This window comes from Mustela nivalis (assembly GCF_964662115.1).
Source record: "Mustela nivalis genome assembly, chromosome: 2".
Classification (NCBI taxonomy): Eukaryota; Metazoa; Chordata; class Mammalia; order Carnivora; family Mustelidae; genus Mustela; species Mustela nivalis.
The window spans coordinates 87,516,201-87,542,887 of NC_139021.1; the positions used below are offsets into that span (position 1 = coordinate 87,516,201).

Below are 26,687 nucleotides of genomic sequence, written 5' to 3' on the forward strand. Positions count from 1 at the left end.
ACCACATTGATTATTCTGGGGTTGATAAACCAATCATGAATTCTTGTTGTAAATCTCACTTGGTCATGGTTCATAATTCTTTTAAAAGATTGATGGATTAGGGCGCCTGTGTGGCTCAGGTCATGATCTCAGGGTCCTGGGATCGAGTCCCACATCGGGCTCTCTGCTCAGCAGGAAGCCTGCTGCCATCTCTCTCTCTCTCTCTGCCTGCCTCTCCATCTACTTGTGATCTCTATCAAATAAATAAATAAAATATTTTAAAAAAAAGATTGATCGATTAAATTTGTATAAGTATTAATAATATTAATACTATTAAATAATACAGTATTTTGCATAATAATATGGTTAGTATTTTTTCATTGGTGAAATCATTTTGTATTAATGAAGTTCTCAAACTATTAATTCAATCTCTACTTTCAGTAGGTCTAATCAATGTACTATTTCTCCTAGAGTCATATTCGGGAGTATGTGTTTTTCTATAAATCTCATCCTTTCATCTAAGTTACCTAGTTGGGGTTGGCATAAAGTTGTTCCTTTATTTCCTTTTTATCTTTTAAAAATTTATTTCATTAGGAATTACGCCCTCTCTTTCATTCATGATTTTAGCAATCTGTATCTTCTCTTTGCTTGATGAGACTTCCTAAAGGGATTTCAATTTAGTTGAACTTTCAAAGAATCAACTTTTGATTTCATTCATATTATCTATTGTTTTTATCTTCTATTTTGTATTTTTTTGCTCTAATCTTTATTGCTCCCTTTGTTCTGCTTCCTTTGATTTTAATTTAGTATTCTTTATCTAGATTCCTTATATGAAAATCTAGGATGCTGATGTGAATCTTTCTTAATATACATATTTATAGATATGAATTTACTTCAATCACTTATCAGCATTTAATAAATTTTAATAGATTGCTTTTGTTTTCATTTATCTCAAAATATTTACTAATAACTCTTGTGCTTTAACCTTAGACTCACTGATAGTTTCAAAGTTTTCCTTTTCCCAGCATATACAGTCAATTCTCTTTATTTGTGGATTCTGTATTTGCAAATTTACCTACTTGCTAACATATACTTTTACTTCCAAATCACTATCCATGGTGTTCTCATGGTCATTTGTGGATATATGCAAAGCAGTGAAAATTTTAGTGACACAGCATGCACTTTGCTAGTAGAGGTCAAACAAGGTAACACTTGGACTCCTTGTTTCAGCTCAGACTGTGAAATGTACACAAGAAAATGTCTTTTTTGAAGTCTGTTTAGTGTCAAGATTTTCACATTTTTGTATCTGTGACTTTGCTCTTTAAAATGACCACAAAGATGGGGTACCTGGGTGGCTCAGTACTTAAGTGTCTTCCTTTGGCTCCTTATGATCCCAGGGATGGAGCCACATATTGGGCTACCTGCTCAGCAGGAAGCCTGCTCTCCCTCTCCAACTCCCCCTGCTTGTGTTACCTCCCTCCTTGTCTCTCTCTCTGTCAAATAAATAAATAAAATTAAAAAAAAAACTTAAAAAATAAAATAAAATAAAATGACTGAAAAACATAGTGCTAAAATGTTGTTTGGTGCTCACGTGCAAGAGCTTTAGGGCGCCTATGTGGCTCAGATGGTTAAGTCTCTGACTTTGGCTCAGGTCATGATCCCCCATGAATCCAGCCCTGCCTTGGTCTTCTGCTCAGCGAGGAGCCTGCTTCTCTTTCTCCCTCTGCCCCTCACCCCCAACTCGTGCTGTCTCTCTTGCTCACTCTGCTCTCTCTCTCTTTGAAATAAATAAATTTTAAAAATCTTTAAAAAAAAAGAACACTAAGTGGGTAGGAGAAGAATAAATGAAGCAAGATGGGATTGGGAGGGAGACAAACCATAAGTGACTCTTAATCTCACAAAACAAACTGAGGGTTGGTGGGGGAGGGGGTTTGGGAGAAGGGGGTGGGATTATGGACCTTGGGGACGGTATGTGCTTTAGTGAGTGCTGTGAAGTGTGTAAACCTGGTGATTCACAGACCTGTACCCCTGGGGATAAAAATATATGTTTATAAAAAATAAAAAATAAAAAAATAAAAAAAAAACACTATAATATGCTTACAGAGGAAATACAAGTGTTGGAGAAGCTTTGTCTGGTGCTGGTGACTATGAGTTCAATGTTAAAGACTCAACAGTAATATTAAATAAGTTGCCTTTAAACAAAAACACACATAAAACAAAAGTTATTTTTAATCAGTTGATGAAAAATGCTGTGGCCAGAGGCTTGCAGGAACTCAGCTCTGTATATCGCCTAGAAGCAATGTTTCAGTTTTTGCTGAATGACTGCTCATGATGACTTTATAGAACATAAATATCATGAATAAAAAGAATCAACTGCATTTATGAAGTTCCCCAATTATTTTTTGTTTATTCTAGTTTAATCTCATACTTGATGGAAAATATATTTTATATGATTTCAATACTTTTGATGTATTGAGGCTTTTGTATGTCATAGCATTGGGCCTATCCTGAAAAACATTCTATAAGTACTTGAGAAAAAATATGTATTCTGCTGTTTTTGGGTGGAATGTCCTATAGATGTCTGTTTCCTTCTGTTTTTTTTCAAGTCTTCTCTTTATTCATTTACCTTCTTCCTAGTTGTTCCATCGATAATTATAAATGAGACATTGCAGTCTAATTATTATTGTGTAGTTTTCTACATCTCCCTTCAATTCTGCTTTTGCTTCATGCATTTGAACTAATATTATTAGGTGCATGTATATCTATAATTCCTATGTTTTTCTGACAAATTCACTTTTTCATAACTACAAAATGTCCTTTTTCCCTTAATTAACAATTATTGTTTGAAATCTATTTTATCTGATATTAATGTAGCCACTTTAGTTCTGTTTTACTATGTTTCTATGGTATATTACATATGTGAGATATAATTAGATTTTTTACCTTCAATCTGTTTCTAAATCTAAATTCTATCTTTATAAACAGCATTTAATTGAACAATGATTTTAGTCATTTTCTTCAATCTCTACCTTTAACTGAGGTATTTAAGCTTTTTTTTTTTTAAATTTTATTTATTTATTTATTTTTATTTTTATTTTTTTAAGATTTTATTTATTTATTTGACAGAGAGAGATCACAAGTAGGCAGAGAGAGAGGAGGAAGCAAGCTTCCTGCTGAGCAGAGAGCCCGATGCGGGACTCGATCCCAGGAGCCTGAGACCATGACCTGAGCCGAAGGCAGCGGCTTAACACACTGAGCCACCCAGGCGCCCTTATTTATTTATTTGACAGACAGAGATCACAAGTAGTCAGAGAAGCAGGCAGAGAGAGAGGAGGAAGCAGGCTCTCTGCAGAGCAGACAGCCCAATGAGGGGCTTGAACCCAGGACCCTGGGATCATGACCTGAGCCAAAGGTAGAGGCTTCAACCCACTGAGCCACCCAGGTGCCCTGGTATTTAAGCTTTTTACATCTAATGCAATCACTGTAAATGGAGGATTTTCATCTGCCATTTTACTCATTTTTTTATGTTTCTTAGGTTTTTGTTCCTCTATTCTTTGATTCCTGCTTTTTTGTGTGTTGAATAGAAATTCTTTGATCATCAAATTGACTATGATAAGTCTAGATACAGTTCTTTTTTATTTTATTCTTCTTGGAGTGTGTATTTTGTTTTGTTTTGTTTTAATATAGCTGATTGTTGACACACAATGTGACATTAGTTTCTGGTGTACCACATAGTGATTCAACAAGTCTGCATGTGATGCATGCTCATCACAAGTGTAGCTACCATCCATTACCATACACTGTTATCATAATATCATTGACTGTATCCCCGAGGCCAAATCTTTTATTCCCATGACTTATTCATTACCTAACTGAAAGCTTGTATCTCTTACTTCCCTTCACATATTTTGTCCATTGAATTATTGAATATGTAGATTATTTTTTATCCATTTTGAGTTTTCAACTATTATTTCTTCTAATACGTTTTCTGTCCCTTTCTATTTTTCTTCTTGGACTCTCATTATACATATACAGGTGTGTTTGATAGCATGACATGGGTTTTTGAGATGCTGGTCATTTTTCACTATTCTTTGTTATTTTTCTGTCTCTCTGATTAGATCTCTATTGTCCTATATTCAAGATTATTGACTCTTTATTCTGCCAGCTCAACTCTTTTTGAGTCCCATTAGTTAATGTTTTATTTCAGTTAATGAATATTTCAACTATAGATACTCTATTTTTTAATGTAATGTCTCTGTTTGGTAAGACATCATTGTCATATTTTTCTTTAGTTCTTTAGACCTTGTTTTCTTTAGTAAATTAAACATATTAATTATACCTGACTTAAAGTCTTTGTCTACTGAATCCAAAGTCTGAACCCTATTTAAGACATAATCTGTTGGTTGGTATTTATCTTGCTTATGTATATACTTTTTTTGCTTTTTACACATGTGATAGTTTTTTGGTGGAAATTATATATTTTAGATAATATCTTTTAACAGCTTTAGGATCAGATTCTTCTAATTTCCCAAGGTTTAATCCCAATATTTCCCAAGGAAAATCTGCTGATTTTCTTATTGCTGTTTGTTTGACACTTTCTTGCATTAATTCTATAGAATTTGCATTCCCTGTAGTGTGTTCATACTAAGATCTCTGTTAGTTTGTGTTAGGGTTTTTTGTTTTGTTTTATATTTTATTGTTTTTGTTTTACATTTTTAAGTCTAGCTGCCCATTGGTCATATCTGGGTCAGCCAACTATCGGTCAGATAATTTCATTTTATGCATTGCCTTTAAGTCAGTTATTCTTTATCAAGGAAATCTGCATATAAAGGCACATTTCAGGACACTTACAAGACAAAGTTAACTCTAATCTTCTGCCTATATGTGGTCCCTAGTTCAGTCAAAGTGTTTGGTGTCTTTTCCTTTCCAGGTCTTTCCTGGGCATGCACATTATCAACATAAATCTCCAAGAATACATCAGAGTTTTCCTAAACTCACAATCATTGTCTATTATTCTATGACTTTCTTTTCAATTCCAGACCAGAATTTTGTTTGTTCCAGTTGAAATCTCAGGCTTAGATAGTCAAAATGTTGCCAGCAGTTTGCTGTTGCTCTCTATGTCCTAGGGTAGACCCCCTCTTTTCTTTTCTCCCCTCCCCTTGCTGAGCTAAGCTCTGAGTCACATAACCACCACACTAAGAATAGAGACTTCTCAGGAAGCTGCAAATTAAACCAAATTACTGACTCTGCTCTGGATGAGGTCAGACCTCTCAAATTTCTGCAATGCCACTGGCTTTTGGCTATAAAGCCACTGTCTGGGTGTTACTGAGTGAGGCCAAGCAGTTTCTCTTGCAGAGACAATTTTCCATTCATTCTGTGATTTTGGTTATTTTCCATTTTCGTCAATTTGGCTAATTTCTAGAAAACTTGAAAACAGATGCTTGATTTCAGTAGCTTTGTAGGCATTTCCACTGTTTTTGAGGGAGGGCAAGTTTACTGAGGCCCTCTAGCCACTATTCCAAAAGTCACCCCTCCTCTACATGATTTGAATTTCTGTTTTATTGTTGGATTTTGAAAGTTTTGGGGTGTGACTTATTCATGAAGATTCATGTTTCATAAAATCACTAATTACTCTATTTCATAAGAGCTACTTTTTAAAAATTAGCTCCAAGTCTTTCTAAGCACTCTGAGGTTACTATATATATTCTATTTTAGGGAGATTGTCTTGGGTAATTGCTGATGATGAGATATTGTGGCTGAGGATAAGCTGGAAGTCTGATTTATGGAGTAGAGTCTTCCATCATTTCTGGAAGGCATTTTTGGGGCACTTAGAGCTTGATCCACACTCACAGCTTCAGCATGAGATAAACCCCTTATTGTCTCTACTGCAACAAAAACTCATGGGAAAGGAGGGATTGACTAGCCTATAAACTCAAAGAGAGTTTCCAAATAATTATCCTGACAACTGAACCACTACTCATTCTCACTCCTCACTCATTCATATGGAGAACTGCCCGAGTGAGAATCACTGAATTGATTCTTTTTTTTTAAATTTTTTATAAACATATATTTTTATCCCCAGGGGTACAGGTCTGTGAATCACCAGGTTTATTCATTTTTTAAAAAATATTTTATTTATTTATTTGACAGAGAGAGAGAGAGCACACGAGTGCATAAGTAGGCAGACCAACAGGCAGAGGGAGAGGGAGAAACAGGCTTCCCCACTGAGCAGGGAGCCCAATGCCTGACTCAATACCAGGACCCCACCACTATGACTTGAGCCAAAGACAGATGCTTAACTGACTGAGCCACCCAATTCAAGTCAAATCAATTGAATCTTTTTAATGGCCTTTTATCTTTTGGGGGTCATGGGCTCTTCTGTGCATCTTTTTACTTTTATGCTGATGACAAAAACTCCTTTTCTTCTTTTTCTTTACCTATAACTTTCTGAAAATTCTAGGATATTTTTGAACACGTAACTGAAGTATGTTGGTATTCTCAAGTCTTCTGAGAAGAACACATGTGCCCTTATTCTCACAAAAAACCATGGACTATAATACTCTCCATCTTACCCTGGAGGATGCTTAGTCTGAGCTTAGATAACTCATCCTACATAACAGGCATCATAGTTATATATGGAAAGCAGAGTTCTTTAACTGCTTTTCTTGAGATTTTATTTATTTATTTGAGATAACAGACGGAATTTGAAATGATGGAACCCAGAGGGAGAGTGAGAGGAAGAAGTAGGATCCCTGCTCAGAGTCTGATACAGGGCTGATCCCAGGACTCTGGGATCATGACCTGAGCCAAAAGCAGACGCTTAACCAATTGAGCCCCCCAGGTCTCCAGAGCTCTTTAACTATTAAGCTCGTATTCTTACTATTACAGGGTAATGACTTGTATAAAAATTAGATAAACAATAAATGGCACATAAAGATAAATTGCATCATAAGATTTAACAAATTTTAATAACTGGTATTTTTTTAGTTTTGCTTTATCTAGTTAAGGCTAGGACAAGTGAAGTAATAAATTATTTTCTTCACATCATTATTTACCAATGTGTCCTTTATGTTTAACTTAAAAATAAACTTTTTATAGACCCTTAATGATTATAAAAAAATATCCACAAGTTGTTGTCCAAAATCACAAAAGTTTTACAATGTACTTATGGAAGCACATGGAGACTTCATGACACATAGTTTCAAAGTATTTATCAAAATACTGTGAGTAGAAATTGTCACTCTGATCTCTTTTATGTTAATCTAAGTCATAAGAAAGCTGATCTTTCTAGGTAAGATAAAATTTTCTTCAAGTAACGTGGAATTTTATGTCATTGATTATTTTTGAAACTGTTTCTCATTTCTTCTGTCAAAAATTGTATATGTACAACTTACTTTTGTAAATGAAATTTTTAAAAAAATCTATGGACTAAAATATAATGGTTTTTAAAAATATTTTTTTATTTATTTGACACAAACAGGGGAAGTGGGAGAAGGAGAAGCAGGCTTCCCACAGAGCAGGGAGTCCAATGTGGGGCTCAATGTGGGGCTCGATGTGGGGCTCGGTCCCAGGACCCTCGGATCATGACTCAAGCCAAAGGCAGCCGCTTAACAACTAAGCCACTCAAGCACCCTTAAAATATAATGCTTTATCTTGCTGGTTATTTTTGTTGTTTACTAAAATTATTTTCTGGTAGAGTTTTATTTATTCATTTATTTATTTTTGTTATTTAGATTATGTGATTTATTTTTTTAAAATTTTTTAATTTTTTTTAAACATATATTTTTATCCCCAGGAGTACATGTAGATTATGTGATTTAAAGTATACAGTTGTTAACTATCAAAGACAACTATAAATTGAGGAATTGTCCAATAAAATAATGGGTGAGGCATTTTAAATTATAGGGACAAAGACAATATTCCACAAATACATTTTGAAAACTGCTTAATATAATGCTGATGTCTGTGATTTCCTTCAAAATGTGTCAAGATTTGATGGATTAATGGACAGATAAAGGGATGGGTACATATGATGAAGGAGTCAGTGAAATGCTAATCATAGAATTTAGTGTGCAGAGGGCCTTTACTGTAAATTATTTAAAGTATGCTGTATGCTTGAAATTTTTCATAATAAAATGTTGAGAAAAGTGCTTACCATCCTCAACTGTAAAATAATGATCTAGTGTAATTTAAGAAATTATTATTTCTTGCTCCCAGGCTAGCATCAGGGCAGGCCTTAGGGATATGATGTTACAAGATATATTCTTTGTGTTTAAAAGTTCTTGATCCAGTGAAGGAAGCATGCTAGTGAACAATTTCCATCCAGGATAGTTACCAATGTTATGATATACATAAATTTAGAAGAGTTATACAATATACAGAGATGTTTCTGTCCCTGTTTCGGAGACAGGGACTCAGGGCAAATTTTCTACACTGAAATTTTAAAAATTAATAAGGTTAACAAGATACAGAAAATACCCTAGGCATTTAATAAATGACGCAAACTTGGGTTATGGTTATAAACTTGAATATTTTAAATGTGGGAAGGACACCGAGCTTATTTACGTTAATCACCTTTACTAACTTCTCTCTTAATAATAAAAGCTGTTATTTTTTTATATTTCCTTAGTCATTATGCTAGGTCCTTGAATGATAAAATCATTCATCAGTGTTTTTGTTTTTGTTTTTTTTGTTTTTTGTTTTTGTTTTTGTTTTTACTGTCTTCTATGTCCCAGGCCCTGGGGATATTTATTTCTATACTTTCCTTGAAGAGGAGCAATTTGTAATTTGGTGATAGATTGCTCTAGGTAGTACAGATAGAAAATGGTAAAAAGGAGATTTTTAACCCAAGGCTACTTGATTCTAATTTTCTTTCCACTGTATCATGTTGCCTATTCCCTTAATTTAAAAAAATATATTCTAACAGAGGAAATGTTGAATCCTCAAATGACATCAATTTCAATCATAAGTCACCTTATGATACATAAATCCAATAAGTCCAATAATGTGACACATGCCAGCATTCTCCTTGATGTTCTCCTGTGATGGTACTTTTTATTATTATTAACAAGTTACAATTATAAATAACAATTGTGGTAGTTTTAATTTTTTTAAATTTTTTTAAATGATTTATTTATTTATTTATTTGACAGAGATCACAAGTAGGCAGAGAGGCAGGCAGAGAAAGAGGAGGAAACAGGCTCCCTGCTGAGCAGAGAGCCGGATGTGGGGCTCGATTCCAGGACCCTGGGACCATGACCTGAGCTGAAGGCAGAGGCTTTAACCCACTGAGCAACCCAGGTGCCCCTAGTTTTAAATCTTAAACAATTTTTTTTTTTAAGATTTTTATTTATTTATTTGACAGAGAGAAATCACAAATAGGCAGAGAAGCAGGCAGAGAGAGAGAGGAGGAAGCAGGCTCCCTGCTGAGCAGAGAGCCCGATGCGGGACTCGATCCCAGGACCCTGAGATCATGACCTGAGCTGAAGGCAGCAGCTTAACCACTGAGCCACCCAGGCGCCCTTAAACAATTTTTATGTCAGGAGAGGTGATACATACCAGTAAGGCCAAACAATCCTATAGAGCCATTTAGTTGGTCTCATCTGTGTTAGTCTCCATATTTAACTTGGTATTTTCAATGTTACCCTTAGAGGTATTATTATCCTTCTTTCTATAGAAGGAGGTGGTGTCTTTAAAGAAGTTATAGTTATATAATTTATATATTTTATATGTGTATATACACACACACACATATATACACACACATGTTATTACACACACACACACACATACACACACACACATACCCATTAGGGTTATATAATTCACCAGTGGTCATATTTTGTTATTTTTGTCTGTCTTTTTCCTATCCAATAATTATGATCTAAAATTTTAAGAAAGCCATTCAATGAATTTTCTGAAACTAGCTCTTAATGAATGAATTTATTAAATATTGCCTAAACACTATAAGAAGAATGAGTAATATTTAGAAGCTGTGGGGTAATAAACTTAAGTAAGTATAATTAGCTGTATAAACAACATATGCTACATAGAACTAAAGTACAAACATTATAGTTAGTCATTGCTTTGAGTTTCTCTTTTTGTTTCAACTGATTTTGTTGTCAACTATGATTTATTAGCACTTAAGAAAACGAGAAGAGAAGCGATATATCAAATGTTATACTGCTATCAATAGCTAGTGGCTGAGTTTCCATATTAGCCAGAATATAGAACTGAAAATATTAACATCATTCACCATTATTAGAATATGGTGATGTATTTTTTATGGTAATACTAAGAATTGATTTAAAGAGCAGTGTGAGCGTCTGGCACAAAGGAAAAGATTGACCAATCCTAGTTGGAGGGGAAAAGAGGAGGAGCTGTAGCAAGAGATGGGAAGAAAGCAGCTCCATAGATCCATCTATGTTTAGGGAAGAGGCAATGATGGAAGCGTAGAATTGAAAATTATGCTGTAATTTTAAATAAAGGGAGTGGTAAAATTTTGATGGTATTTGCCTAAACTGACAGGAGACAAATATAAGGCAAGTCCATGTGTAACACCAATGCTTTAGAGAAATGTAGCAGGAAAAGAGCCAGCAGAAAGGGGCTGTATCCACAGTTTCTGCTTTAAATAACCTACAGACTCGGCAGAGTGGTTAGACAACACCAAAGATAAATATAAGACAGAGTTAGAGTATCCACAGAGAAATTCAAACGAAAAACCATGGAGAAAAGTTAAGGGACAAGAATGAGCAGATATATAAGATAAGAAAGAAGTTATTGTTAAAATAAGAATGAGAGCACCTGATGTGGATATAGAGCAGTGTTACAGGAGATGTGCACTAAGATGTCAGAGAGGGTCGTTCTTTGGAGGTGTTGACTGTCAGACTGACCTCACCTGAATTTAATAGGTGCAGGAATGTAACAAAATTATGCTAATTTTAATCTATAGTTGAAAAATTATATATGGGTTTTCATTTCCATAGCATTAATTTTTCACTTTAGTGTTTGTTATTTATTCTTTCCTCTACATTGGAATTATATATATATAATTTGTTCTACCCCAAACATTATTATTGTGAATTTTCTGGTAGAGCAATTGAAATAATTTAAATTCTGAATATATACAAATATACGTATTAATAAAAATAAATGTAGTGAATCTTTCTGATGAGTTTAAAGCATAGTTAATATATTTAAAAATACTGAAAATTTGCATCACAAAGCAAGAAATCATTCACTTATTCATTTTATTAACACATAATAACATGAGGAAAATGTGAATTAATTTTAAAAACTACTTTTCTTCAGGTATTTGTATTCATATTCAAAGAGGGAATATATAATAGATAATCAGAATTTTTTATTTAAATTATTTAAAATGTGAAACTACAAAGAAAGTGACTATTTTGGTTCCTAGAATGTTACTTTAGTGTGACACAAATGCAGTTTGTAAGAAATTAAGAAAATGCAGTTAGCTCTAACTTATTTTGAGTTATGCCTTTCAGTGAAATTTTACCACTAAAATCTCAAAGTGATTTTATTCTTTTGGCCATGAGGGATGTCCCAAAATAAATAGATAATGTGGGTTTTTGCTCTTTTGGTTCTCCTAAATATTCTCCCTTGGCATCCTAATATGATGATGGTTTATATGATGAATTTGTATTTACCTTTGCTTCAATCTGCTTAGTATCTGGATTCTGAAACAAAAATTTGATTTTGCTCTTGCCATCATCTGAAGAACCTTTAAGCTGAGAAAATTTATATCTCCAAAGTATAGCCTAAAGGAGGAAAAAAAGAGAAACATATACAAGTCAGCACAATTAATATCTACATTCAAACCAAGAAATAGTTCTCTTTTAAGTGGTAAAGTTAATCATATTAAATTAATTCTGTATCATAGGATTAAAAAGTAAATTAAAATATATTTATCAAAGGCCATAACTTACTATAAAACATATCTTTTAGTTTCCATAAATAACTTTAGTACCCATGAAATAATTATTTCAAAAATATGTGCAAATAAATCAATTTGAGTATCCTGCTTTATCATGAAATAAAAACAAGCTCAATTAAATGATATGTCTATGCTACTGAAAGAGCAATAATATTTGTTATTTGTTTCTTTTTTCTATTAATAGAAGTGGTAAGGTGATTTTTGAATTGATAATTCTATAGATATTCTGTAGTACTTTCTCTTAAAGCTTAAACTAATCTGTAGCTTTGTCAAGATAAAAGATCAGCCTTAGCAAATAATTACAACAAAAATTTATATGACTCACAAGACTACTAAAATAAGCATTTTAGAGAACTAACCCATCAATCTATAATATTCCCAGTCAATAGAATTATTTGACTAAAAGCCATCTTCCAATATCACAGAAACAAATTTAGATAGTATGAAATCTATGTAAGAACCAAACGTTAGTTACCATATGACCATGAACTTACTGTTTGAGTATATAGTGACATGGAATCCCAAAGACAAGCGCAAAGATTTTTTGCAAGTGAGAAGTGTGCATTTTTTTTGTTGGAGAGAAAAAATAGGACCTGGTATAGAGAATTCTTATCACACAATTTATTCTATTTTAATATCTCACATAATATGGTACATTGTCACAATTAATGAAACAATATTGGCACATTATTATTAACTAGTGTCCATCATTTATGCAGTTTTCCTTAGTTTCAACTTAATGACTTTTATCTAAGACTCCACCTAGGACACCACATTACATTTACTCATTTTGTTTTCAGCTCTACTTGTCTGTGACAGTTTCTCAGATCCTTGTCAGACTGTCCTTGACAATTTGAGGAGTACTGCTTCTGGCTCAAGATTTTGTAGAATGCCCTCTACTGGAATTTATCTGATATATTTCTTATAACTAGGTGGGCCAAAGATTTTTAGAAATGAGATAAGACCCTGTTATTTTTGACAATAATTTCAGTGTGTATTTCTGAGAGCTTTCCACTTAAAATATGTTATTAGAGTGGAGTGTGTTGTCTGTGTTTATTAAATTTCATCAGGTGACCTTAACATGATTCAACAGTTCATTGAAATATAAAGCTATTTTGGAAAAATAGCTTTATATATGAATTATATTTCTTATTATTCTATTATTAAAGTATTTAATAATATTTCTGCATGTTTTCAACCTTTTAAAATTTGTTACTACTTATTTTACATTCGCATATATGGTCTATTCTGGAGCGTGTTCCATGTGCACTTGAAAAAAATCTATATTCTGTTCCAGTTGAGTGGAGTATTCGGTGTATGTCTGTGAGATATAGTTAGTTACATTTTTGTTCAGGTTCTGTATTTCTTTATTGGTCTTCTGTCTGGTTGTTCATTCCATTATTGAAGGTGGAGTATCAAAACTTCCAACTATTATTATAGAGTTGTCTCTGTCTCCTTGCATGTCCAGAGTTTAGCAAAGCCGCTGTTTTGCTGCCTCAGCATCCATTCAGTTTGACCAAGTGGCCTGTAGGACCTTAAACCCACATTAGCCTCCCTGTGCAAGTGCACGCCCTAGACAGGAGTCACAGAGTCACAAACATATAAGTTCCTGATATGACTCCCCAACAGCCCTTCTGATCAATAGAATCCCTTGTCTCCCAGGGTCTGTATGCTTTATGTACAACTTAGATAAGCCCCCCATGCAGCCTACTAAAATCTTGCTCTTTGGGTATGAATTGACCAGTCCAGCTTAGCTCAATATCCCCAAGCATTCTACCCATAGACCCTTAAAAAGGCATGCACCCCAGGTCCTGTCTCACTGCCTGTACTGCTCACTGCTTTAACCACCCATGTGGCTCCTCAAGGCATGCCATGCCCTTCCTCCAGGACCCGCTAGTAATAAACTCCTCTATTTCAGTTTTGTCTTATGGTCTGTTGCAGAACTGTGGCTCAACATCTGGCACCCTGTGCTTTACTTAGCAAATGTTAATTTAACAAAGTCATAGTACTCTAATTCTCTCAATGTTTAAAATATTTTGGGGCCCTGAAGTTTGCTGCCTATGTTTATAATTGTTAAATTTTTTTTTAATTAATCCTTTTATCAATATATAATACTCTTCTTTGTCTCCTATAACAATAGCATAAAATCTTTTTTTAAAGACTTATTTGTTTGAGAGAGACAGAGACAAAGAGACAGAGTGAGTAGGGGGAGATGCGGAGGGAGAGAAGCAGACCTCCGTGAGATTGTAGCCTGATGTTGGGCTCCGTCTCAGGACCCTAACTAAGATCATGACCCCAACATCATGACCTGAGCCAAAATCAAGAGTCAGACTCAACTGACTGAGACACCCAGGTGCCCTGACAAAATCTATTCTTAAACTGGTTTCGCCACTGGCTCTCTTCTAGTTACTATTTGCATGGATTACTTTCTTACATTGTTTTTATTTAACCCACTTGAGTCTTTATTTTAGGTCTAAAGTTAGCCTCTTGCAGACAGCATGTTGTTACATCATGTTTTTTAAATCTATTCTGTAATGAAGAGAAAATGACAGTTACTGCTGAATGATAACAGAGTTTCTGCCTGGGATGATGACAAGTTTCAGAAACAGTGTGAATCAATTAATGCCACCAAATTGTACACTTAAAAATGGCTAAAATGAGAAAATTTATATTATTTTTAACACAATAGAAATAAAACTTAAAAAAATATCATTCTGGAAACAATATATCTCCAAAATCTACTCAAAGCAAATGCTAATTAAAAATCTCACACTTTAAAAGGTATAATGAAATTGCAAAATCACAAATTCCTTAAAAATAAGGATGAGAAACTTATCAATAATAAGGATACATAATGCATTTATACAGAATCTTGCTGAGTCTTTATCTACTTATTCACCAAACATTTTTGAATGAGTACTATAGTAATCACTTTGATAGATTTAGATAAAAAAGACATTGTCACCATCCTAAAGACATTAATATCTGAACAAGTAAATGCTCTTGTCTTAATTTTTACTATAAGAGTATACAACTTATAAAGAAGCAATATCCGATATTATAAATTGTCTTAAATGTCTCTTTGGTTCTACTACTGTACAGAATCCTCTAAAAATAAAATCACATGGGACAATTAACTTTCTGGGGAAAAAAATGTAAGTTAAACATTTAACTCACAACTTCCTCTAAATAAAATTCCTTATGTTTTAAAAAGTGAAATAATTTTAAATGAGCCAAATTGTAGGAAAACTACATAATGTATGTGAATATTGAATAACTTTGAAAAGAGGGAGTTCTAGATACAGGAGTAACAAAAAATAATATACTCATATGTACAAGTAATGTATATTTACCAAAATGAAATGCAATAAACTTAGTGGCATATAGGATATATGGTATAGTGTAAAGAAAATTCTAAACATATAATAAAAAGGCACATAATAATATGGAAAAGCCATTAAAAATGGCAAAACATTACTTGTTTTTAATAAATATAAGAGCATGTTCAATTTCACTAGAGTGTAATAATATTAAAATGACTTAGCTTTGCCAAACATTTAGTAAAGAGCACTGAAAATTTAGTAACTAAAGCTAGCAAGGTTATGTTGTAACAAATATTTGCATAAAATTGCTAGCAAAAATGTGAATTCTTTAGGATAATAATTTCAATATATTTTAAGCCTTAAAACATTCATATTATTTGATCCAGAACTCCCATTTCTAAAAATTAACTAAGGAATAGGATATATGAAAAATAAAAGAAAATTTTAAATATATTATTAGTAAATATCAAAAATGGAAATTGTGAACATTTTGCTTAAAATACTGTTCACCAGAATTATATATTTACATAGAAAATTACAAACATTATAATGGTGAGGAAGAACACGAAGACATGAAATTAGATGAGATTAACCATGTTAAAACTAAGGAGCTTGTAAAAGGCTGGAGAGAAAATGTCTGCTAAATATAGCAATTTATGTAGCTCAGGTACTGACATTAACTTATATATAGTTTTGCATAAGAAATTTTATTTTTATCTTGCTAAGCTAAAAAATTAAGGTTTTTACATTCTCAAATTATAATTAAAATTTTAAAATATTTCATATGTAATTATTACAATGTAAAACATAAATTTACTATTTCAACTAGATGGGTTTTCAAGGGGTAAAACAGACTTTAAAAGCTCATTATTTTAAATAAAGAACAACAAACTTACTCTGGCTAAAGAAGGCATATTATAGACATATGAAGGACATTTGGAAACTTTTGGGAATATGCAGAGTGACTACTTGGCTGTAATTGGGAAATTCCAAAGAAAAATAACATAGTTGATGAGTCTAATAATGATTGACTTAAAGATTTGTCAGTTAAGAAGCAATGACACAAAATTAATATCATAATAACTTTGGTGACAGAGGACAGCTAGATTTATCATGGTAATCACTCACTAATGTATATGAATGTTGAATCACTATGTTGTACACCTAAAAGTAATATAATATTGTATGCCAAATCCACCTCAACAACAACAAAAAGGTAAATCAGTAGCAAAACAAAGCATGCACTTAACACACTTATCATGGTACCTGGAAAATAGTATTCAATATATGTTTGCAAGTATTAAAACAAACAAAAGTTAACACAATATACTAGGAAGAGTTAGAACAGGCTTGATAAGCTATGTGAATTGGTAATTCTCACAGAAATTCATTAAGGCCAATTTGGAGAATTCTGAATCTGAACATGTTACCAGTAAAAATTTCACAGGTCTAAAAAAGAACTTAGTTCTTAGGTTCCTAGTAGCCAGCTCTGAAGTAGACTGAGATGGGATGGTGTTGGTGAGATGTGTATGGAGAGCGGGATTGTCTGTGGTTATTTAACAGATTTCGATGTTCTTAGGAATAAGGTGCTAGTGAAGAGTGACAGAAGCAGGTGTTCTTTGCCTCAAGAGCTTTCCAATCAGGATAGAAAGTATGCCAAGATATAGTAATAAGTTCTCTATAAAATGCATGCAGAATTCTATTGGAAAAGTGAGCTTGCGTGATGTCACACTAAAACTTAAAAAATATATGAAATTTTTGTTTCCATTTTTTTATTCTGTTATACACACACACATATATGTCACATATATATGCACACACACACACATATATGCATGCATACTACACACAATGGTATAATCAATAGTTGCCAACATGGAATGAGATGAGGAGGATCTTATGGATCAGAAACTCCTCTCCCTGATCACCTCTTTTTGGTGCCCTCTTCCCCATATACTGATCTAAATTCCATTACCAGTAAGAGAGCAAGATCTTTTCCCCAATTATAATGCATTTATCTCAGGAAAGGTAGTGCATTTTTGGGGGCAATGTACTGAAATAAAAATAAATCCTGATCTTAGAGCCATAAGTATTGAAATGTAACCCAAACTTAAGCCACATGATCTTGGGTAAGATTCTTAATTAATTAGAGACTAGTACATTCTTTGTAAATTAAAACTAGTAATACTTGACTATCCTAATTTAAAGTATTACTGTGAAAATGATACTAATGAAAATTGCTTATAAATAGTAAGGGTTTTTTCCCTATTAGTTAAATTTTATAGAGTTTTTTTCCAGTAGAACAGTAGAATATGGCAAATTCTGAGATAAGAAGGCCCCTGAACACAAGTGGCAATAATAGAGATGATTTGGGGAGAATATGGAAGTAGAGGGGACAACTTTCCAAAGACAAAGACTGCCTTCTGGACCTGTCTGTAGTCTTCTACGGGGGGTGGGGAGAGGGACAAACAAAAACAAAAACAACCCTTATATTTAGTTTTAAAATTAAAAATTTACTTGATCTTACACATAAGTCATAAAATACATCACATTTGAGAAAACATGTCCCAGTAAATGTCATAACAATTTCTCATTGCTATGAGTGCTATATTGCACAGACTCCTGGTTCTAGATTATACCATGTCTGGAAAACCTCCTCCCGCTCCATCTGCTCCTATGACTTCTTTTCTATGACTCACTTTTAAATGACTTCTTTGTGTTTCTTCCCTTTTTTTTTTTTTTTCCTGCAAGAGTTTTAGCATGTTTTGCTCCTATATTTGGATCAAAAGGGTAGTAAGTAGTAGAAGAATAGCATAGAATTAGGAGGGGCAGGGAGAATTTTTGACTGAGTGCTTAAACCCTTTCAGAGACAAAATTATTCATTAATTTATTCATTTATATAAAACCTTTTAAATGGAAGTATTTTTTTCATGCTGCCTAATTCTTCCATCCAACCCTGCCCCTCAGTATGTGATACAGCCCTCTCCACAGATCCACACTCAACAACAACAACAAAAACAAGCTTATCTTTTACACAACCCTCCATCCCAGAGTCCTGTTATATTGAAATACTGGCTGATATGGGAATGTCACACCAGAATATTTTCCTGGTCAGCAAAAAGGGAACATGTAGGGTCCTTGCTGATAAAGTTAAGTGCAATTGGACAAGAAGTGCTAAAGTCAGCTGTTTCTTCAGGTGTTATGAGGTAAGGAGAGACATATTCATTATTTCCATATCCATGAGCCAGTTGGTGGACCAGAATGCATGCGACAACTTGTCTCCTGGTTTCAAAGAATAGCAAATTTGTCAGAGAGGTCAGTGGGAAACAGGAAATTCTAGATTTCCTATACATAAAAGATGCACAGGAAAAAGAGGATAAGTGGGAATTCTGTGGGGTTTCTAGATAGCAATCTGAATTATATTGTATGATAGAAATTGTATTGTATGATAGAAATTCTTCCCTCAACTCATTTCATAGTTGGTCCCTTTTTATTATCTATTTCTCACTAGAAATATCAATGCCTCAAAGAGCCCTTTCCCTTCAAACTATTAAAAGGCCTTTTTGAGGCAATCTGTTTGTCAATACCTTGTTCATTTCCTTCCCAGACAAAACTTCAGTCTGTGATCATCCTGTTTTCTCTTCACTGTAAAGAAAACTTCAAATCTACAAGCAGTTGGTCTGATTAGCTCATCAGTGCATCCCTTACCCTTAATAGAGTAGCTGGCATATAACTGACACAATGAACCTAAATTTGTTAAATACATGCGTCAAGAGAGAACACATATTGAGGAGGAGGAGTCAAGATGGCGGAGAAGTAGCAAGCTGAGACTGCTTCAGCTAGCCAGAGATCAGCTAGATAGCTTATCTAAAGATTGCAAACACCTGCAAATCCATCAGCAGATTGAAGAGAAGAAGAACAGCAATTCTGGAAACAGAAAAACAACCACTTTCTGAAAGGTAGGACCGGCGGAGAAGTGAATCCAAAGCGACGGGAAGATAGACCCCGGGGGGAGGGGCCGGCTCTTGGCAAGCGGCGGAGCAACCGCGCACAAAATCAGGACTTTTAAAAGTCTGTTCCTGGGCGCCTGGGTGGCTCAGTGGGTTAAGCCGCTGCCTTCGGCTCAGGTCATGATCTCAGGGTCCTGGGATCGAGTCCCACATCGGGCTCTCTGCTCGGCGGGGAGCCTGCTTCTTCCTCCTCTCTCTCTCTCTGCCTGCCTCTCTGCTTACTTGTGATCTCTCTCTGTCAAATAAATAAATAAATCTTAAAAATAAATAAATAAATAAATAAAAGTCTGTTCCTCTGAGGGACATCGCTCCAGAGGCTAAACCGGGGTGAAGCCCACGCGGGGTCAGCGTGACCTCAGGTCCCGCAGGGTCACAGAAGGATCGGGGGTGTCTGAGTGTTGCAGAGCTTGCGGGTATTGGAACGGGAAAGCCGGCTACAGAGACAGAGCCAACAGTAAGCTCGCAGCTCAGTGTAACCTTGAACCGGTCGCAGACTCGGTGAGCTCAAAGCGCAGCCGGAGGTCAGGCAGACAGGAGTAACTGGGCGCTGTTCTCTGAGGGCGCACTGAGGAGTGGGGCCCTGGGCTCTCGGCTCCTCCAGGCCGGAGACCAGGAGGCCGCCATTTGTATTCCCGTCCTCCGGAACTCTACGGAAAGCGCTCAGGGAACAAAAGCTCCTGAAAGCAAACCCGAGCGGATTACTCACCCCGGCCCCCGGGTAAGGGCGGTGTAATTCCGCCTGGGGCAAAGACACTTGAGAATCACTACAACAGGCCCCTCACCCAGAAGATCAACAAGAAATCCAGCCAAGACCAAGTTCACCTACCAAGAGTGTGGTTTCAATACCAAGGAGAGCAGCAGAATTCCAGAGGAGGAGAAAGCCAAGCACGAAACTCATGGCTTTTTTCCTGTGACTTTTTTTAGTCTTGCAGTTAATTTAATTTTTTCTTTTTCATTTTTTGTTTTTTGTTTTTTTGTTTTTTTTTTCTCTCACCTTCGGGTAATTTTTTTTTTTAACTGTTACCTTTTTCTTTTTTAACGATTTTTTACTAGTTTATCTAATATATATATATTTTCTTTTTTACATTTTTCTTAGGTGTTTTCTTTTTTAAAAAATTCTTTTCTTTTTTTTTTTTCTTTTTGCTTTTTTTTCTTTCTTCCTTTTTGAAACTCTTTTTATCCCCTTTCTCCCCACTCACGATTTTGGATCTCTTCTAATTTGGTTAATGCATATTTTCCTGGGGTTGTTGCCACCCTTTTAGTATTTTACTTGCCCCTTCATTTACTCTTATCTGGCCAAAATGACAAGACGTAAAAATTCAACACAAAAAAAAGAACAAGAGGCAGTACCGAAGGCTAGGGACCTAATCAATACAGACATCGGTAATATGTCAGATCTAGAGTTCAGAATGACAGTTCTCAAGGTTCTAGCCGGGCTCAAAAAAGGCATGGAAGATATTAGAGAAACCCTCTCGAGAGATATAAAAGCCCTTTCTGGAGAAATAAAAGAACTAAAATCTAACCAAGTTGAAATCAAAAAAGCTATTAATGAGGTGCAATCAAAAATGGAGGCTCTAACTGCTAGGATAAATGAGGCAGAAGAAAGAATTAGTGATATAGAAGACCAAATGACAGAGAATAAAGAAGCTGAGCAAAAGAGGGACAAACAGCTACTGGACCACGAGGGGAGAATTCGAGAGATAAGTGACACCATAAGACGAAACAACATTAGAATAATTGGGATTCCAGAAGAAGAAGAAAGAGAGAGGGGAGCAGAAGGTATACTGGAGAGAATTATTGGGGAGAATTTCCCCAATATGGCAAAGGGAATGAGCATCAAAATTCAGGAGGTTCAGAGAACGCCCCTCAAAATCAATAAGAATAGGCCCACACCCCGTCACCTAATAGTAAAATTTACAAGTACAGGGACAAAGAGAAAAATCCTGAAAGCAGCCCGGGAAAAGAAGTCTGTAACATACAATGGTAAAAATATTAGATTGGCAGCTGACTTATCCACAGAGACCTGGCAGGCCAGAAAGAGCTGGCATGATATTTTCAGAGCACTAAACAAGAAAAACATGCAGCCAAGAATACTATATCCAGCTAGGCTATCATTGAAAAGAGAAGGAGAGATTAAAAGCTTCCAGGACAAACAACAACTGAAAGAATTTGCAAATACCAAACCAGCTCTACAGGAAATATTGAAAGGGGTCCTCTAAGCAAAGAGAGAGCCTACAAGTGGTAGATCAGAAAGGAACAGAGACCATATACAATAACAGTCACCTTACAGGCAATACAATGGCACTAAATTCATATCTCTCAATAGTTACCCTGAATGTGAATGGGCTAAATGCCCCTGTCAAAAGACACAGGGTATCAGAATGGATAAAAAAACAAAACCCATCTATATGTTGCCTCCAAGAAACTCATTTTAAGCCCGAAGACACCTCCAGATTTAAAGTGAGGGGGTGGAAAAGAATTTACCATGCTAATGGACATCAGAAGAAAGCAGGAGTGGCAATCCTTATATCAGATCAATTAGATTTTAAGCCAAAGACTATAATAAGAGATGAGGAAGGACACTATATCATACCCAAAGGGTGTGTCCAACAAGAAGATTTAGCAATTTTAAATATCTATGCCCCCAACGTGGGAGCAGCCAACTATATAAACCAATTAATAACAAAATCAAAGAAACACATCAACAATAATACAATAATAGTAGGGGACTTTAACACTCCCCTCACTGAAATGGACAGGTCATCCAAGCAAAAGATCAGCAAGGAAATAAAGGCCTTAAACGACACACTGGACCAGATGGACATCACAGATATATTCAGAATATTTCATCCCAAAGCAACAGAATACACATTCTTCTCTAGTGCACATGGAACATTCTCCAGAATAGATCACATCCTCGGTCCTAAATCAGGACTCAACCGGTATCAAAATAGTGGGATCATTCCCTGCATATTTTCAGACCACAATGCTCTAAAGCTAGAACTCAACCACAAAAGGAAGTTTGGAAAGAACCCAAATACATGGAGACTAAACAGTATCCTTCTAAAGAATGAATGGGTCAACCGGGAAATTAAAGAAGAATTGAAAAAAATCATGGAAACAAATGATAATGAAAATACAACGGTTCAAAATCTGTGGGACACAACAAAGGCAGTCCTGAGAGGAAAATACATAGCGGTACAAGCCTTTCTCAAGAAACAAGAAAGGTCTCAGGTACACAGCCTAACCCTACACCTAAAGGAGCTGGAGAAAGAACAAGAGGAAACCCTAAGCCCAGTAGGAGAAGAGAAATCATAAAGATCAGAGCAGAAATCAATGAAATAGAAACCAAAAAAACAATAGAACAAATCAACGAAACTAGGAGCTGGTTCTTTGAAAGAATTAATCAAATTGATAAACCCCTTGCCAGACTTATCAAAAAGAAAAGAGAAAGGACCCAAATCAATAAAATCATGAATGAAAGAGGAGAGATCACAACTAACACCAAAGAAATACAAACTATTATAAGAACATACTATGAGCTACTCTACGCCAATAAATTTGACAATCTGGAAGAAATGGATGCATTCCTGAAACATATAAACTACCACAACTGACCCAGGAAGAAATAGAAAGCCTGAACAGACCCATAACCAGTAAGGAGATTGAAACAGTCATTAAAAATCTCCAAACAAACAAAAGCCCAGGGCCAGACGGCTTCCCGGGGGAATTCTACCAAACATTTAAAGAAGAACTAATTCCTATTCTCCTGAAACTGTTCCAAAAAATAGAAATGGAAGGAAAACTTCCAAACTCATTTTATGAGGCCAGCATCACCTTGATCCCAAAACCAGACAAGGATCCCATTAAAAAAGAGAGCTATAGACCGATATCCTTGATGAACACCGATGCAAAAATACTCAACAAAATACTAGCCAATAGGATTCAACAGTACATTAAAAAGATTATTCACCACAACCAAGTGGGATTTATTCCAGGGCTGCAAGGTTGGTTCAACATCCGCAAATCAGTCAATGTGATACAACACATCAATAAAAGAAAGAACAAGAACCATATGATACTCTCAATATGCTGAAAAAGCATTTGACAAAGTACAGCATCCCTTCCTGATCAAAACTCTTCAAAGTGTAGGGATAGAGGGCACATACCTCAATATCATCAAAGCCATCTATGAAAAACCCACCGCAAATATCATTCTCAATGGAGAAAAACTGAAAGCTTTTCGCTAAGGTCAGGAACACGGCAGGGATGTCCATTATCACCACTGCTATTCAACATAGTACTAGAGGTCCTAGCCTCAGCAATCAGACAACAAAAGGAAAGTAAAGGCATCCAAATTGGCAAAGAAGAAGTCAAATTATCACTCTTCGCAGATGATATGATACTATATGTGGAAAACCCAAAAGACTCCACTCCAAAACTGCTAGAACTTATACAGGAATTCAGTAAAGTGTCAGGATATAAAATCAATGCACAGAAATCAGTTGCATTTCTCTACACCAACAACAAGACAGAAGAAAGAGATATTAAGGAGTCAATCCCATTTACAATTGCATCCAAAACCATAAGATACTTAGGAATAAACCTAACCAAAGAGACACAGAATCTATACTCAGAAAACTATAAAGTACTCATGAAAGAAATTGAGGAAGACACAAAGAAATGGAAAAATGTTCCATGCTCCTGGATTGGAAGAATAAATATTGTGAAAATGTCTATGCTACCTAAAGCAATCTACACATTTAATGCAATTCCTATCAAAGTACCATCCATCTTTTTCAAAGAAATGGAACAAATAATGCTAAAATTTATATGGAACCAGAAAAGACCTCGAATAGCCAAAGGGATATTGAAAAAGAAAGCCAACATTGGTGGCATCACAATTCCGGACTTCAAGCTCTATTACAAAGCTGTCATCATCAAGACAGCATGGTACTGGCACAAAAACAGACACATAGATCAATGGAAAAGAATAGAGAGCCCAGAAATAGACCCTCAAATCTATGGTCAACTAATCTTCGACAAAGCAGGAAAGAATGTCCAATGGAAAAAAGACAGCCTCTTCAATAAATGGTGCTGGGAAAATTGGACAGCCACACGCAGAAAAATGAAATTGGACCATTTCCTTACACCACACACAAAAATAGACTCAAAATGGATGAAGGACCTCAATGTGAGAAAGGAATCCATCAAAATCCTTGAGGAGAACACGGGTAGCAACCTCTTCGACCTCTGCCGCAGCAACATCTTCCTAGGAACAACGCCAAAGGCAAGGGAAGCAAGGGCAAAAATGAACTATTGAGATTTCATCAAGATCAAAAGCTTTTGCACAGCAAAGGAAACAGTTAACAAAATCAAAAGACAACTGACAGAATGGGAGAAGATATTTGCAAACGACATATCAGATAAAGGACTAGTCCAGAATCTATAAAGAACTTAGCAAACTCAACACCCAAAGAACAAATAATCCAATCAAGAAATGGGCAGAGGACATGAACAGACATTTCTGCAAAGAAGACATCCAGATGGCCAACAGACACATGAAAAAGTGCTCCATATCACTCGGCATCAGGGAAATACAAATCAAAACCACAATGAGATATCACCTCACACCAGTCAGAATGGCTAAAATCAACAAGTCAGGAAATGACAGATGCTGGCGAGGATGCGGAGAAAGGGGAACCCTCCTACACTGTTTGTGGGAATGCAAGCTGGTGCAGCCACTCTGGAAAACAGCATGGAGGTTCCTCAAAATGTTGAAAATAGAACTGCCCTATGACCAGCAATTGCACTATTGGGTATTTACCCTAAAGATACAAATGTAGTGATCCAAAGGGGTCATGTACCCGAATGTTTATAGCAGCAATGTCCACAATAGCCAAACTATGGAAAGAACCTAGATGTCCATCAACAGATGAATGGATGAAGAAGATGTGGTATATATACACAATGGAATACTATGCAGCCATCAAAAGAAATGAAATCTTGCCATTTGCAACAACATGGATGGAACTAGAGCGTATCATGCTTAGCAAAATAAGTCAAGCAGAGAAGGACAACTATCATATGATCTCCCTGATATGAGGAAATGGTGATGCAACATGGAGACTTAAGTGGGTAGGAGAAGAATAAATGAAACAAGATGGGATTGGGAGGGAGATAAACCATAAGTGACTCTTAATCTCACAAACTGAGGGTTGCTGGGGGGAGGGGGTTTGGGAGAAGGGGGTGGGATTATGGACATTGGTGAGGGTATGTGCTTTGGTGAGTGCTGTGAAGTGTGTAAACCTGGTGATTCACAGACCTGTACCCCTGGGGATAAAAATATATGTTTATAAAAAATAAAAAATAAATAAATAAATAAATAAATAAATAAAAGAGAGAACACATATTAAAGAAGAAAAATCTTCCTTCTCCTTCCTTTTATTTTGTGGTTGTCATGTTATTGGAAAGGTGGGGGAAATAATGCTAAAATGAGAACTTCATTTAAAAAAATCTGTAAAATACTCATGGATTGGAAGAACAAATATTGTGAAAATGTCTATGCTACCTAAAGCAATCTATACATTTAATGCAATCCCTATCAAAATACCATCAATTTTTTTGAAGGAATGGAACAAAAAATCCTAAAATTTATATGGAACCAGAAAAGATCCCAAAGAGCAAGAGGAATGTTGAAAAAGAAAGCCAAAGTTGGTGGCTTCACAATTCCAGACTTCAAGTTCTATTATAAAGCTGCCATCATCAAGACAGCATGGTACTGGCACAAAAACAGACACATAGATCAATGGAACAGAATAGAGAGCCGGAAATAGACCCTCAACTCTATGGTCAACTAATTTTTCACAAAGCAGGAAAGTATGTCCAATGGAAAAAAGAGAGTCTCTTCAATAAATGTTGTTGGGAAAATTGGGACAGCCACATGCTAAAGAATGAAACTGGACCATCTTCTTACACCACACACAAAAATAGACTCAAAAGGGATGTAAGACCTCAATGTGAGACAGAAATCCATCAAAATCCTTGAGGAGAAAACAGGCAGCAACCTCTTCAACCTTAGCTGCAGCAACTTCTTCCTGGAAACATTGCCAAAGGCAAGGAATCAAGGGCAAAATTGAACTATTGGGACTTCATTAAGATCAAAAACTTTTGCACAGCAAAGGAAACAGTCAACAAAACCAAAAGACAACTGACAGAATGGGAGAAGATATTCACAAATGACATATCAGATAACGGACTAGTGTCCAAAATCTATAAAGAGCTTAACAAACTCAACACCCAAAGAACAAAGAATCCAGTCAAGAAATGGGCAGAGGACATGAATAGATGTTTCTGCAAAAAAGACATCTAGATGGCCAACAGACACATGAAAATGTGCTCAACATAACTTGGCATCAG

General features: G+C 35.4%; 1 protein-coding gene across 2 annotated transcripts in view; it reads right to left on the reverse strand.

Moving 5' to 3' along the window:
- The window catches only part of SNTG1 (syntrophin gamma 1), a 623,364-nt gene that overhangs the window by 25,046 nt on the left and 571,631 nt on the right, over positions 1 to 26,687 (reverse strand). For both annotated transcript variants that reach the window (XM_082719661.1, XM_082719662.1), the window contains one exon: positions 11,649 to 11,759. In XM_082719661.1, the coding sequence (XP_082575787.1) occupies positions 11,649 to 11,759 (111 nt within the window). The remainder of the gene's footprint in view (positions 1 to 11,648; positions 11,760 to 26,687) is intronic.